The sequence below is a fragment of the Microtus ochrogaster genome, unplaced genomic scaffold, assembly GCF_000317375.1.
Source record: "Microtus ochrogaster isolate Prairie Vole_2 unplaced genomic scaffold, MicOch1.0 UNK8, whole genome shotgun sequence".
Taxonomy (NCBI): domain Eukaryota; kingdom Metazoa; phylum Chordata; class Mammalia; order Rodentia; family Cricetidae; genus Microtus; species Microtus ochrogaster.
The window spans coordinates 9,650,211-9,665,914 of record NW_004949106.1 but is presented as its reverse complement, the minus strand read 5'-3'; the positions used below and the strand labels follow the sequence as shown (position 1 = coordinate 9,665,914).

The 15,704-nt window shown below is 36.5% G+C and overlaps 1 protein-coding gene across 5 annotated transcripts in view; it reads left to right on the top strand.

Moving 5' to 3' along the window:
- Window positions 1–15,434, top strand: part of Gulp1 (GULP PTB domain containing engulfment adaptor 1) — a 232,786-nt gene extending 217,352 nt beyond the window's left edge. For 3 of the 5 annotated variants that reach the window (XM_005366391.3, XM_026788896.1, XM_026788897.1), the window contains 3 exons: window positions 3,265–3,403; window positions 7,408–7,502; window positions 13,595–15,434. In XM_005366391.3, coding sequence (XP_005366448.1) covers window positions 3,265–3,403; window positions 7,408–7,502; window positions 13,595–13,666 — 306 coding nt within the window. In that variant the 3' untranslated portion in view covers window positions 13,667–15,434. Of the gene's footprint in view, window positions 1–3,264; window positions 3,404–7,407; window positions 7,503–9,194; window positions 9,206–13,594 lie in introns of all 5 variants that reach the window. The other 2 variants (XM_026788899.1, XM_026788898.1) reach the window with 1 other exon arrangement.
- Window positions 15,435–15,704: the final 270 nt, after the last annotated feature.

Here is a 15,704-nt window from a genome sequence, read left to right as displayed (position 1 = left end):
TTTTTTATTTTAGCCATTCTGACAGGTGTAAGATGGTATCTTAAAGTTGTCTTGGGTTTGCTATTTTTAAGGATTTTTAAAAATGTACCTTAAGTAGTTAACAAGTGCCGAGAGGGGAGAAATTAGTCTTCCCCATGGATGAACCCCCTAATGAGTTAGCCAGTCCTTGCCCCTGAGAACATAGACAAAGAAATATCACTAAATGAAATCAATAGGTTGTACCTATGTATTAATACATTTATATACATATGTAACAGTAACAATTAAAGAAAAAAGGCCATGGGTTTGGGAGGGAGGGAGGAGGGAACTATATGGAATATATATGGGAGGAATTGGAGGGAGGAGGGGAAGAGAGTAAGTGGTTTTACTGTATTTCAATTTTTAAAATACAAATTAAGAAGACGTTCAGTAAAGATGAATTTTACAATGAGTCAATATTTGGACACCGGTGAAAAAAGGGCTATCCACCCACCATGCCACATGCCACCACCGCAGAGCTGGGGCAGTTTTGAGTGGAGTCACGCACTCTCCTTCCCAGCTGGGTATATGCTCATGGGTCTCTGCATTTCAAATCTTGATACAGAAGCCCCTCTCTGACACTCTTGCTCAAGGCATCTCTTTAATGTTGCTGCCAGATTTCTTCATGCCGAGGGTTTTTGCCACACTTCTCCCCTCTCCGATTCTGTATTCAGCACTTCTCTGTCTCTTACAAAAAGAAAAAAAAAAAAAGGAAAACTGAAAGTTTAACCTTAGTGAATCTTTTGTCCAGGTTCCCTAAGCAATAACCTAGTACGTCATGCCTTACCTCTACCCTTTCAGTGGCTCTTATGGGGGAAAATGCAATGGAGTGTTGATGTAGTAGGGCTCCCTTTTTCCAGCCTCTTGCCTAGAGTATCATAGTAAATGAATAAAGGCTCAACTATAGCTTTGATGTCTGTGTTAATTAGCAGCTATAGAATCTGACACCTGGAGAGAGCTCAGCTCTTGACAGGAAGTGTCCATGACAGAAGAGTGACTCCCAAAGTCTTGATACTCAGACCCTGTTTACTATGCTACTTGCCTGCTATATGACCTCCAATTTCTATGAGGTCCTTGTTAACTTCCTTTCCATCTCCAGAATGTCTTACCATGGGGAACTCCTTACTTTCAGGGTGGGCAGAGAGCTGGCATCACTGTTTTAGATTTTAGCTTTGCTCCTGAGCTTACAGAGTTTTATATCTTACAACCAATTGGGCATTACTTCTGTGAAAATGCAAACATTGCTATAGTCCTACTTACAAAGTCTGGAAGATTACTAAAATGCATACTAATACTAGAAAATTCTCTGGTCACTAATCGTTCACCAGAATGTCTTCCATGATCATGACTATTCCTCTTAGTGAGCAGCCCCATCACTGAGACCCTAAAACACATCACAGCCTTTCTCATTTTCTTCTGTACTGTCTTCCCCTGAAGTCCTGGTGATTCCAACATTCTGTTTAAAACTATGAGTATATGACAATATTTCAATTAAAAATGAAGAGTGAGAACTCATACAGATATTCATCTTCAGCGGGGTTTTGAAATTTCCACAAAACTCTTTCCCAAAAGATCTTCATTCATGCACTTCACTCTCTCTGAGCCTCCTTGCTCCTCCTTAGCATGTTTCTCGTTCTGTTTTCCTCTTCGGCTGCCACACAGAGTGCCTGGTCATGTGCCACGTGCCTTTCTGAGACACCCATCCTGTTTCTGGAGCACTAGCAATGATCCATCTCTGCCTAAGCACGTCTTCCATTTCTGTCTCTTCTGTCAACTTGGCTGGTTCCAGATTGTTGGTGGGAACACTAATACCACTGTCTGCTCAGGCCAGTCAGTGAGAACAGCAATCCAAGACCTCGTGTGACTTACTAAACAGAAAACTTGCTGTCCATTCCCTAGTTAAAAAGAGTTCTTGTCGAACATGTCGTTATGAAGTGCTAAAAGAAGGTGTGCCTTGAATTGTTGGGATGGGACCTGGGGCCTTGATAGGATTTTTATTTTCTTAAGTTTATGCTGAGCAGAGTTTGAAGCAGAGAGCCCTCGGAGTTTAGAAGCTGAGAATATGCATGGGATCAGTACAGAGAAGCGATATTACTGCTTTCTAGTGACAGGTAAGATTTAACATTTTGATGCCTCAAGGAGAGATATTGGATGTGAGGGAAGACAGAAGAGGATTAGGAGAGCACCATTCCCAAATGTAGAAGGGGTGAGGAATATAATGGAAAATTTTGAAGAAGGGCAAATAGTGGTATTGTTCTGCAGAAAAATGTATTAACACGCATTTTAGACGAACAACTAACCCATTTCTCTCAACATGCAACCAGTGTCCTGTGACTTTTATTCTGAACGATACTGTCAACATGGGCCACTCTTGGCAATCTTTCAGCAGTCTAATGGGAAGAGTAAACCGTTCTATTCCTCTCTAAAGAATTCATACTTTAATCAGATATGACATCTGATTAAATATGATATACTATATTCTATCATATGGAATATGGTATACTATATTCTAGTTAGCTTGGCACATGGGTGATTCTCCCATTTTACATTATTTTTGAGTGCATTTTCAGAGGATGTTAATATTTAGTTTTGTATATTTTCCTAGTCCTGATCTGTATTGTATAATTTGAGAATTTGAGTATTACATTGTTGGTTGTTAATTTGTTTACAAGGCTGCTGGGTTTTTTTTTGTTGTTGTTGTTGTTGTTGTTGAAAATGTGAAGTTATTCAGGAAAAAATTACTGCAATAAATACCAATTACTTGCTCCTGTACTTGCAAACTGATGTGTTCTACCTTTCAGAATACAAAAATGTCAATTGAGTTTTAACATTTACAATTAAGAAAGTCTCTTACGTTCGATTGTTTTTGTTCAAAACCTCATGCAATGTCAATTTCAAAACTTTCGTTTCTATTCAAATAGTTTCTAAGGTATTTGCTATTTTCTGACAGAGCTGACAAAGGTTTGTAAGTATACAAAAGCCCAGTACACCTCGCCCATCAATCTTAAGCAGTGTCCACACTACTGTTGTTATTTACATTGAGAACAAGGTTTTGTTGTTTTCTAAGTGAGCATTTGGTGTATTGGTCTGAACCACAAGAAACTGTAGTTAACCACGTTTCATTTACACAATGGTAGGTTATCTGACTCCCCTAGGGACTGTGCTTGTGTGGTTTACATATGTGACATTCCCAGTACGGTATTAAGTATTCGTGGGCGATCACACTGATTCCTATCTTCGTTGCAGGCCGGCAGTGTCACGGTGAAATCTCCTTCCACTGACATCTTCGATATGGTTCCCTTTTCCCCAATATCACACCAGTCTCCCACGCCTACTCGCAATGGCACACAGCTCCCACCAGTACCTAGCAGATCTGCTGAAATCCGTAAGCTCTCTTAAAAATATTCGTATTCTTTTTGTTTATGTTTTGTTTATTTTTTTTTAGTTGTTGAAAAAAAAATTTCCGCCTCCTCCATGTTTCCCATTTCCCTCCCCCTCCTCCCACACATCGTCTCCTCCCCCACTCCCCTCCCCCTCCCCCCTCCCTTCACTTTCCTCCCCCTTCCCCCCCACTCTCTTCATTCTCATATTCTTGCTATTTGGGTGTGTTTTCCCTTTTTCACATTTCGTGAAAATAACGTAATGAGCCAACAGCTTTAATTATTGAAGGATTATACTTTTATATGGGTTTCAAATTTGATTAATTCTATTTAACTTTATAATTGAAAAAAAATTCTAAATACATTTCCATTTGCAAGTTGAACCTGATATGGACAATAAGATTTTGATATAAGTCTACTTGAATCATAAAAAGTTTAACTGTGCAGTTATATTTATTTAATATTACTGTTCAAAATAAGTAGGAGTCATTGTGTACTCCTTTGTAATATGCTTACTAGAGTAGTTTAGATATTCTTACAAGGCCTTGCTGTATCCTTAGTGGGAGAATATGTAAACAGTGTATATCCTATGATTTTTCTGTGTATACTGTTATTTAAGGGTGTTGTCTTTGATATATTAAATACTCAAAACCATTTTTTTTCTGATGTATATTCTACATATCTGTAAACAGCATTGAAGTCCCTCTTTGGTACATCAGAAAGCATCCAGTAGGCATTTATTTTCCTGGTTTTATCTGATCTACGCCCTGTCACAGACTCTGAAGGAGTTATTCCAATAGCCAAGAATCAGCTCTTCAAACCACACGTATATTAAAAAAAAATCGGTGTCATATTCCACCTTATTATCTATGCACTAAGACCTTTCTTTCTCAAATTTATTTACTTTTTTAAACTCTTTTTATTCTTTTTACTTACCTATCCTCCTCCCACCCCCTCACCTTCCCCCCATCCCACCCTCCATCCACTCTGCAGAGAGGGTAAGACTTCCCATGGGGAGGTAAAAATATCTGACACACCAATTTGAGGTGGGACCAAGTCCCTCCCCTCTATATTTAGGCTGAGCAAGGTCTCCCTCCAAAAACGAATGGACTCCAAAAAGTCAGTTCAAGCACTAGGGATAAATCCTGGTCCTACTGTCCATGGACACAAAGACTACCCCAACCACACATCTGTCACCCACATTCAGAGGGCATAGTCTGGTTCTATTCAGGGTGGCCCGCTGTCAATCCAGAGTCAGAGAGTTTCCACTAGCTCTGGTCAGCTGTTTCTAATACTATCCCCATCATGGTCTTGACCACTTTGCTCATATTATCACTCCTCCCTCTCCTGGACTGGTCTCCAGAAACTCGGCCAGGGCTTAGCTGTGGGTTTCTGCATATGCCGCCATCAGTTGTTGGATGAAGCTTCTATGATGACACTTAAGGCAGTCACAAATCTGACTATAAGGTTTGGCCAGTTCAGATGCCTTCCAACTATTTGCTTAGAGTCTTAGCTGGGGTCACCTTTGTGGATTCTTGGGAATTTCTCCAGACTAGCCCCATAATGGCTCCGACAATCAAGATAATCTCTTCTTGCTCTCTCTCTCTGTCCTTCCCCCATCTCAACCATCCTGTTCCCTCTTGTTCTTCTACTCTTCCCTCCCCTTTTCTCCTCTTCCTCCCCCTTTCCCCACCCCACTCCTAATTTCCTCAAAATATTTTGTCTATTTCTCCTTCCCTGAGGGATCCATGTATATCTCTCTCAGGGTTCTCCTTGTTCCCCAGCTTCTCTGAGGTTGTGTACTATAGGTTGGTTACCTTTTATATCTAACATTCACTTATGAGTGAGTACACACTGTATTTGTCTTTGTGGTCTGGGTTACCTTACTCAGGTTGTTTTTTTCACTAGAAAAAAACATCTATTTGCCTGCAAATTTCAAGAAGTCATATTTTTTTTAACGATTGAGTGGTACTCCATTGTTTAAATATACTACATTTTCTTTACCCATTCTTTGCTTGAGGGGCATCTAGGTTGTTTTCAGGTTCTGGATATTATGAATAATGCATATATGACCATAGTTCTGCAAATGACCTTGTGGTATGATTGAGCATCCTTTGGGTATATGCCTAAGAGTGGTATTGTTGGATTATTGAGATAGATTGATTCCCAGTTTTCTGAGAAACAGCCATACTGATTTCCCAAGTTGCTGGACAAGTTTGCACTTCTACCAGCAATAGAGAAGTGTTCCCCTTTCTCCTTATTCTCTCCAGCGTAAGCTGTCCTCAGTGGTTTTGACTTTGGCCATTCTGACAAATATAAGATGGAATCTCAGAGTCATTTTGATTTGCATTTCTCTGATGGCTAAGAATGTTGAACAATTACTTAAGTGTCTTTCGTCCATTTGAGATTCTTCTGTTGAGAATTCTGTTTAGATTTGAATCCCATTTTTTTTTAAATTGGATTATTTGGAATTTTAATATCTAGTTACTTGAGTTCTTTATATATTTTGGAGATCAGACCTGTGTCCACTGTGGGGTTGGTGAAGATCTTTTCCCATTCTATAGGCTGCTGTTTTGTTTTATTGACTGTGTCCTTTGCCTCAAAAAAGCTTCTCAATGTTAGGAGGTCCAATTTATTAATTGTTATGCACTAAGACCTTTCACATGTAGTCCTAAAGTGTTGGCAGAAGCCTATAGTGCATGATAGAAATGATGCAGTGCATGGTAGGAATGATGCAGTGCACAGTAGGAATGATGCAGTGCACAGTAGGAATGATGCAGTGCATGGGAGGAATGGTGCAGTGCACAGTAGGAATGATGCAGTGCATGGGAGGAATGATGCAGTGCATGGTAGGAATGGTGCAGTCCATGCTAGGAATGAAGTAGGGCATGGTAGAAATGATGCAGTCCATGCTAGGAATGATACAGTGCATGGTAGGAATGATGCAGTGCATGGTAGGAATGATGCAGTGCATGGTAGGAATGATGCGGTGCATGGTAGGCGTGATGCAGTGCATGGTAGGAATGATGCAGTGCATGTTAGGAATGATGCAGTGCCTGGTAGGAATGGTGCAGTGCACGGTAGGATTGATGCAGTGCATGGTAGGAATGATGCAGTGCATGGTAGGCATGATGCAGTGCGTGGTAGGAATGATGCAGTGCGTGGTAGGAATGATGCAGTGCATGTTAGGAATGGTGCAGTGCATGGTAGGAATGGTGCCGTGCATGGTAGGAATGGTGCCATGCATGGTAGAAATGATGCAGTGCATGTTAGGAATGATGCAGTGCATGTTAGGAATGATGCAGTGCATGTTAGAAATGATGCAGTGCATGGTAGGAATGATGCAGTACCTGGTAGAAATGGTGCAGTGCATGGTAGGAATGATGCAGTGCATGGTAGGAATGGTGCAGTGCATTGTAGGCATGATGCAGTGCATGGTAGCAATATAGTCTTTTTGTTTCCTGTGTGGAACTTGGCAAAGTAGATTGCACATGTCAATTAGTCAATGTATTTTTAATGACTATTTTTTTAAAAAAGAAAAACTGTCATTTTTCACTTTATATACCAACCCCAGTTCCCACCTCCCTCAAGTTTTATTCTAGCTGGCTCTCACATCTTAAATTAACCTCTTTCAATCAATCTATGTATTACCACGAGGCTGTGGCTTACCAGTAAGTTTCCAGCTTTTTTCTCCTTTGGAAGCTACAGGGCATCTGATTGACTGCTCCTTCTTTCTCCCTGCATTCAGTTTAGTTTTTCTGCCGTCCTATATTCTGCCCTGCCATAGGCCAAATCAGCTTCTTTATCAACCAATGATAATAAAACATATTCATAGCAGAAAGAGGGGAATCCCACATCACAGATCAAATTGTCCAGCTAGGCTTCCATACTTCCTAACTACTGTGGGATCATACAGAGAAGCAGAAAGCTTTTAAATTATAGTCCTGGGTTTGTTGTGTCTCAACCAATGTTTGATCATCTCACTTATTAAGTGTTTTCTTCTTTATAGAACGGGACCTTTTTGGAGCTGAACCTTTTGACCCATTTAACTGTGGAGCAGGGGACTTCCCTCCAGATATTCAGTCCAAATTAGATGAGATGCAGGTGACTATTATAACAGATTGGACAAAATATTGTTTATTTCTTTTTAATCTGGAGCAAAGAAAATGTTGGTACCAAAATTCTATCCCTTGTTGTTGCTTTAAAGGCTTATTTAAAGCAGTTAGACTAAAAATAATTACACTTACCCCTAAAGGCTATTACACATGTTGAGACTGTGTCTTTCTTTCTTTTTATGAATGATTCAATATGCAAAGAAAGAAGATGCTTATTTTTTAATACAAAAATGACAGGATTATAAATCTTTTAAGTCAAGAACTTAAAAGGCCATTGAAATGAAATTGTAAGATTTTGTTTCAGTCCTAATAGTTTCAAATTTCAAAATTGCAAAGGGGTTGAATGAAGGAAAATCTTTGAAAAGAAGCATGGTAACGGTTGCTCATGACTCCTGGACTACTAAGAAGGCAAACACCATTGGCAACTTCTTTAGAAATAGAGTCAAATTAATTATTTTTCTCTTTCTAAATTTTTCTATTAGCTGTAAGAAATTAGTTTCTAAAGCTTCATACCTTGGGTAGTGATATAAAAAAAAGCAGTTATCTTTATATCAGAATGAAGACTTCTCTTGATATTTCCCTTTACATTTGGATGGAATAATTATTGTACAGATGTCATAATTAATAGAATCCAAGCACCAGTTCCTTAGAGCTGACTAAGATTAGAAGGCTGGGACAGTAATGTGAGGAGGTAGAATTGTTTCTGCTTGTTGTCCTGGTGTACCCACCGGCTCCTTGTGCTTCCCCACCCCCAAATCAGAGTCTAGCTGGGCTCTAAAACTGACAAACACATGCCTTGCCCTGAGACAATAAATATAAACATCCTTCCATTTGGATAAATGGCATGCTGCCTGCCTTATTTTTCTAATTATTTTAAACATGTCTTTTTGGTCTAGATTTAATTATATGCCTGCATTTAAAAGTTTGAATTATTGAAAGCATGCCTTGATGTTTGCAAAGAATATATTAAAATTTCCAAAATGCAATCACTTTTAATTCTCTCTTTCATAAAAAAATATTTTGAAGCCTTAAAATTTACTAAATCATATCTTTTTTTAAACACTCTGAAAAAATTATTAGTGACCGAGTCATGCAATTTTTATGTAGTTAGGAAACATCTTAACATCAACAAAGTTTACATTAAGAAGCTTCATCAAATAAAATGTATATAACATTTTGGGGTGAAACAAAGATCGCTATGAAACTTCTATTGATCTCAACGTGCGTTGTTGCATTGTGTCTGATGACAGTGAATTCTCACCTTTATATCTCAATTACTTTGAAAATTTCACTTAAATGTGGCTGGCTAATGAGACATAACGCTGCATCCTCTCTGGAATTAATGACTTTTTTTTTGTTGCCATCTATGCTAATTGAGCTATCTGGGACAATGCTTGCAGAACACGAGCCTGTGAACCGGCAGAAATGACTCTTCTCAGGGTGTTTCAGATCATGAAGACTTTCCTGCAGACCTTTTGTTCTTAGTACTAAATTTACAACCTCAGTAGGTTTTAAAAGATAAGCCTTCGGACGTTTGTAGCAACCCAGTTTGAGAAAATACAGGCGTGTCTTAGCAATGTGGTCATCGGGTAATATTGATCTGGAATGTGATGCTTTGCATTTTGTTGTTTCTAATGTTTTCTTGATGTCTTTTTTATTCTCCTGCTTTCGTGGTGGGTAGCGCCAGAGATGGTTGGTATCTCATTTTCATCATTTAAAGAAATAACAATCTTTTTAAGAGTTAAAATTTTTGTATTTACATATTTTGCTGAATAACTATTCAAGCAAGTTTAATATGGATGTGTTAATAGAGGTTTTATAACTTAAATCTTCAGGTTAATTTTTCAGTGACCATCAACATTTCATTGTTCACCTCATTATATGTTTCTGTTAGCTAGGCCACTTTAACTATACTCAGTAAAATCTTTCTTTCATTTAGATTTTACAATGGATTTGTTATTAATTTAGCTATCCTAATTAATCTAATATACACATATAGCTGCTGTATCTTTACATGCTATATAAAAGGCTGATTATAGTATGTTAGGCTGTGAACGCTATAGGGTGCTAGTGATAAGCCTCCTAGCTACCTGCTTGGGTTTTTTTTTTTCTTCTTTTTTTTTTTTTTTTACAGAGGATTAAAACTAAATTATTCCTAAGATTTCAGTACAAACTTTGAAACTCTAGGGATATTTTGAGCATGTAAGATTTAAAGCATAATTATAAACCACATGTCATTTCAGATAGTTGGGCAATTTAATATATATTTGAAATGAATTATGTACTTGTTTGATCTGACATAATTTAAACCGCATGACATGTATCTCTGTTAGGCAAAGGAATAGGGTAGTGTTAATAACCAGAAACATATTCCATGAATTATAATAATGAATTACAGAGTTGAAGGGAAAATTCAGTTGGTAAAATGCTAGCCATGCAGATGTGAGAATCTTAGTCTCAGAACCCATAAGGAGGCAGGGTAATCTCATCTCTAGGGAGGCAAAGGCAGGTAGTTTCATGGGGATTATTGGCCATCATAGCCTAACCAGGAGGTTCAAAGCCAGTGAAAGACCCTGTTTCAAAGGACATGGAAGACATTCCTGGAAAACAATACCTAAGCTTGATCTTTGGCTGTATATAAATGTACATGCATGTATATGAACACACACAGTTACACATACACATACATCTGTGTACTCATAAATATGCAAACACACACATGAATACATATACACATATGCATATGGCAATGTAATATGTTTAAGAACAATGGCAAATCTATAAATAAAAGAGTTATATACAAATATCAAGTCATCTGTTTAAAAATCGGGGACCCTATGTATAAATGAAATATAAGCAGTTCTTCCATGCAAATATCTCAAGGAGGTTGGTGACATTCCTGGGAAATGATGCCCAAATGGCCTCTAGATTTCATATGCATCAACATACATGTGCACGCAAACCAGGGAATACACATGCACTGACATGTATGTATGTAATTGCAGGAACGGATGAATGACTGGGAGACTGGCCACTCATCATATGAATAATAAACCCTCATTCACAAAAAGGTCACAGTTGGCTAACCCACTTGTGAATGTGTTCTGTGTAATCAAAGCAAACGTGCTATAATTTTAAAAGTCTGCAAGTGTCATTTTAACAGGAAATTCAATTTTTTTAAATAAACAGTATTGAATGAAAATATTGAGAAACAAGCAGTCTAATGCTTATTAGACCAAGGTTAGTTTATAACAACATCTCTTTGGGGAGTAATTTGATACTACTGTATACACTTATATTTTCTATGTTATTTAAAACATGGACAAATAATTATAAATATGTTGAATTTTATGCATGAAACTATGCGCTTGGCCTTATTCATGATTGTAAGGTCATGGAAATGAATTGATACTATAAAGACTAATCGTATGTCATAGTCAAAATAAATTAGTTTTTTGAGAAATAAAATGTAGGAAGTTAGTTCACTTGAAAACAGCAGAATAGAAAATTATAGGTAACATACTCTGTGAAGGAAAGTTTCTGCTCTCATGAAACTTGAGCGCTCTGTAAGAACAGAAAATGTGTCTGAACACTTACTCAGAGTACTCTTTCTGCTAAATACTGCTCTCTGTTTCACAGAGGAAAATACAGCTCAGCAAAAGGTTTCATATGAAAATATGACTGATGTTTTAATTATAGAGTGATTATTTGTGATGGTAGCTAGGAATAATTGTGCTAAATAAATAAACCTCATTTTTAATCAGAGGCGTAGAGATGTATGAGGAAGATTCAAGATTCATTACACCGTGAAACAAAAGTGAAACTGTTGTAGGGCAGTCTGAAAATGTCCAGGGAGGTTTGGATGGGGTTAAGAAATAAGAAAACCGTGAGCCTACAAGATCTATTAGCTGATGGTTAGATTAGTCTGTCAGGACTGCAGGTGGTACACAAGAAAATACTTTCTCACGAGGGAGTGATGTGCATTTCTCCTTTTTGTTTTGACTTTCTAGTTTTCCAGTACTGATAGCTCTGATAACTTCCCTTTTCAGGAACAGGAAATAATAACTAGTGAAATTTTATAATGAATTGATAAAAATTGAATGTATTGTGGGCCATCGAATTGTCTCTTTATCATAGCATATCAGCTACTTATCTGCTATCTATATGTCATCTATCATCAACTTATCATCATCCATTATTCAAAATGTATTAGAAGATGACAGTGTATAAGTCTTCAGATAGCAACCAAACATTTGAAAAAAAGGCCAGCAAGTAATATTTTCAGTGCTCACTTTTAAAACCATTTAATTTTTATTGATAGATACACAGACACATATAGCCAATAGTTCTTATTATGATACAGGCTTTTTAAAATTATTAATAGCTGCTCTGACCTCTACCCTGTTGAATACAGCTTTCATCTAAATGGTGAGAAAAAGTTTTGAAAACCTTTTCAGTACTGACATTGCCATGGAGTGTGTGTGCAATACACATAATGAGGGTGTCTCCGGGCATTGACTACATATGTGTTTATATTTTGAAAGCTCTTTTTTCCTGCATATGGTAATGTTTACTTTGCCCAAGTATAAATCTATCTCAATGATAATCGCAAATGAAAGTAATCAGGTACTATCATGATGACTCTCCAGGAAACCGACAATCTGACCTCTCTTTCCACTGATTAGCGCATACCTATGTTCCTCTTTGTAAGTCAGCGTGCATAGATTTAGGGGCAAGATGATATTGTAGAAAGACTGGAGGAGCAGAGATACTTTACAATGTAATTGTTTCTTGGAAAAATAGAAAGGACGTCAGGCATAGTGGTGCATGCTTTTAATCTTAACACTTGGTAGGCACAGACAGGCAGATCTCTGAGTTTGAGGCCAGCTTGGTCTACAAAGTGAGTTTCTACAGCTACACAGAGAAACCTTTGTCTTGAAAAACCAAACCAAATCAAGCTAAAAATTAAAAAAAGGAAAGAATGTCAGACAGACAGGCAGACCACACAGTATATGCAGGACATAACACTTTTGTCATTAACTTTGAACTCCATACCTTAGTTCAAATACACAAAACTTTGACACATTTTCTTTTAACATTCAATAATTAAATGACATCTAATCTTTTAAAGCATGCAAGGAAATCAGGAGTCAAAGTCAATACTATTATATAATATGTGGGTGGTCAATATATATTGTCAGCATATGTATATGTATTGTCAATACTGTCAATATACATATATATTTGCATATATATGAGATACAGCTATCAACAATTATAAAAAAGAGGCCATGAATTTGAATGAGAGCAAGGAGGGAGATATGAGAGGTATTGGAGGTAGAAAAGGGAAGGGAGAAATGATGTAATTATGTTATAATTTCAAAATAATTTCCAAGCAGAACTGATGGGCAGCTTTCAGATGGTGCGGTGGTCTGTGCTACTGCATTCTGTTTGGATTACAACACTGCCCTTACAAAAGTGTTTTACCCAGCATGTGGGCTGTGGTAGCCAGATAGAAAATGTCAATATTGTCAAGCAGCTTTCAACCCTTCCCAGAAGAGGGGTTTGACAAACAGCTCAGCAGTGAAGAGCATGGACTGCTCTTCCAGAGGACCTGGAATGTCCTCACAACTATCAACTCTGGTTCCAGGGATGCAGTGCCCTCTTCTGGTTTTGTGGTACATATGTGCACACACACACACACACACACACACACACACACACACACACACACACAATTTTTTTAAAAGCTAGTAAAGAACTTAGAGTCAAATGGAATATTGAAAATGTCTGATACAAAAGAAATGGATAAATCGTAGAACTACTTCATGTCTTACATTGGTATTTTCTTCTGTTTCTCATACACATTCAGTATATATACTCAAGACAGCAAAAATGTCACTAAATATAAAAGAACTCATAGTTCTTTACATCTGTGTAAGAATTTGATAAACCAAAATTTGCATTTATTTAGAGAATGGAAGTTAATTTCTGTTCATAGTCTCTTTTGCTTGGTGAGACGATTTTTCTTTTGCCATTACTTTCTACTAACAATTTTAACCATTTTATTCTGCTTTACAGGAGGGGTTCAAAATGGGATTAACTCTTGAAGGAACGGTATTTTGTCTCGACCCGTTAGACAGCAGGTGCTGACGTCAAGAATGAGTGATCCTGACTTACGCTTAGTTTGTTTATATACATATATATCATTCATTATTTCAAGACAGTTGTTATATCTGTGCCAATATATTTTTGAATATCTAAATGTTTTTAAATCTATTGAAGTAAAAGCTTCCTCATTCACTGTTGATTTATTTTATTTTAAGTATAACTAGTGTAATGTATATTGGATTTTTATGTTCCCTTCTGTGGTATGGATGAATCTGTAATTGAGAGAGAAGTTTACTGAGGATCTACCTTTTCTGTGTTCTAATAATCATCACCTTGAATTTTATGCTCATTCTCAAAGGCATTAGTTCATTATTCTAGTCCCCAAGCCTACCTTGATATTTTTCAAATTTCTGAAGCAGGAGACCAGGATTGAGCTATACATGTTCTATTTTGATGCCAATAAACAGGCCATTAGAGATTAGATGGATGTCATTTTGTATCTAAAATGTTCATCTCATTATGAAAATCAAAAAGTTCAGCAATTATACTGCAAGTTTACCAAATTCTAAAATAAGAATATAAGTTCTAATAGTATTATATCAAATATATTTAGAATATTAATAATTATTATATAATAACACCAGTCATTTACGTTATATTCTAAAAATGTTTACTTTGTCTCAAAAGTAACAATTGTGGGAAAAAGTGCTTCCCTGAAAAAAGTAAAAATTTTATTTCTAGTGTGTTGTCATATTAGTATAACATTGGGCCATCATTTGCTGTGGTATTTTAAGAAATGAAGTTTTTTCTTTCTACAGATGCAATGCCTGCCTGTTGTCTATTTTTATTTTGCCTGTGATGTGGTATTTCTCTTACTGACCTTATGTCTCTATGCCACATTAGTTTGATACTTTAAATTTTCTGAGAGGTATTCTATTTAATTTTAAGAATATTTAACAAATTTAATTTTTGCTCTGTTAAAGTCAGAACCTGTTTCTCACAAAACTTTCTCATCAGCTTCATCTCCAATATGAGCAATAAAATTCTGTAGTGTTAATGCTGATAAGCTGATGAACCCCGACCTTTGAAAACATATGTTTCCAATATATTTGCCAAAGGTGTAAAATACTAACAGTGATAGTGCAGGAAAAAAAAATACGGTCAAATTTCTAATTTGGTTAGTTACAATATAAGAAAATAAAGTAATGAAAATATGGGCTTGGTTGTAGGAAATTTATCAAAAATAAGTAGATTTCTACTCATGGAGTTTTATGCAGGTATTAAAGGTACCTTTTCATTAGGAACAGAAATCAAATATGCTTATGCAATACTATATTTGTACCACCATGCTCTACGGTATAGATGAGCCTTTCTATTTATGTTCTGTTAAACCTGACAAGTCAAACCTGAATTAGCGGGTAGTATGCATTTCATCAGGAAGTTTTTGCTGTTCTATTTGTCAGATAGTATTTTGGAATTTGTATAATGAGGATATTTAGAAGCCATACAAATGGCTTTTTTTAAACAGATAGAGTTTGTATTTTTATTGTTCTTTAAAAAGCTTTATGTACTAGGTATATATTTAGCAAACATTTAATATCAATTGTAACACGATAGAATACTAAGATGATATTTGCACATTTAAGATATGTTACTTATCAGTTTTTAATGGTGATCTGTTCTGCTAATGGCATGATCAAGTAGTACATAATTGGTCATTAATATGAACATGTACTTCACCAGTGAATTTTTATGAAGACATGATAGGAAATTGTATTTCTATGTAAACTCAATGATTTGTTTGATTTTGTTGAGAATAAAAAATTTTAAATAAATTAAACTGTATGATATATTCATTTAATAATCTAAAAATACATCTTAAAACTACATATTTAATTTTTGTATTTAGTAGTTGGAACTGGGGAGAGAGAGAGAGAGAGAGAGAGAGAGAGAGAGAGAGAGTTTAACTTTTGACCTATTTTTCTCAGCCCACACATGTTTCAGTTTTATGAATAAATCTCACTCAGTTGTGCAAACATGGACTTGTTGCTGCTGATGGCAAAGGCCATGATTTGCTTCC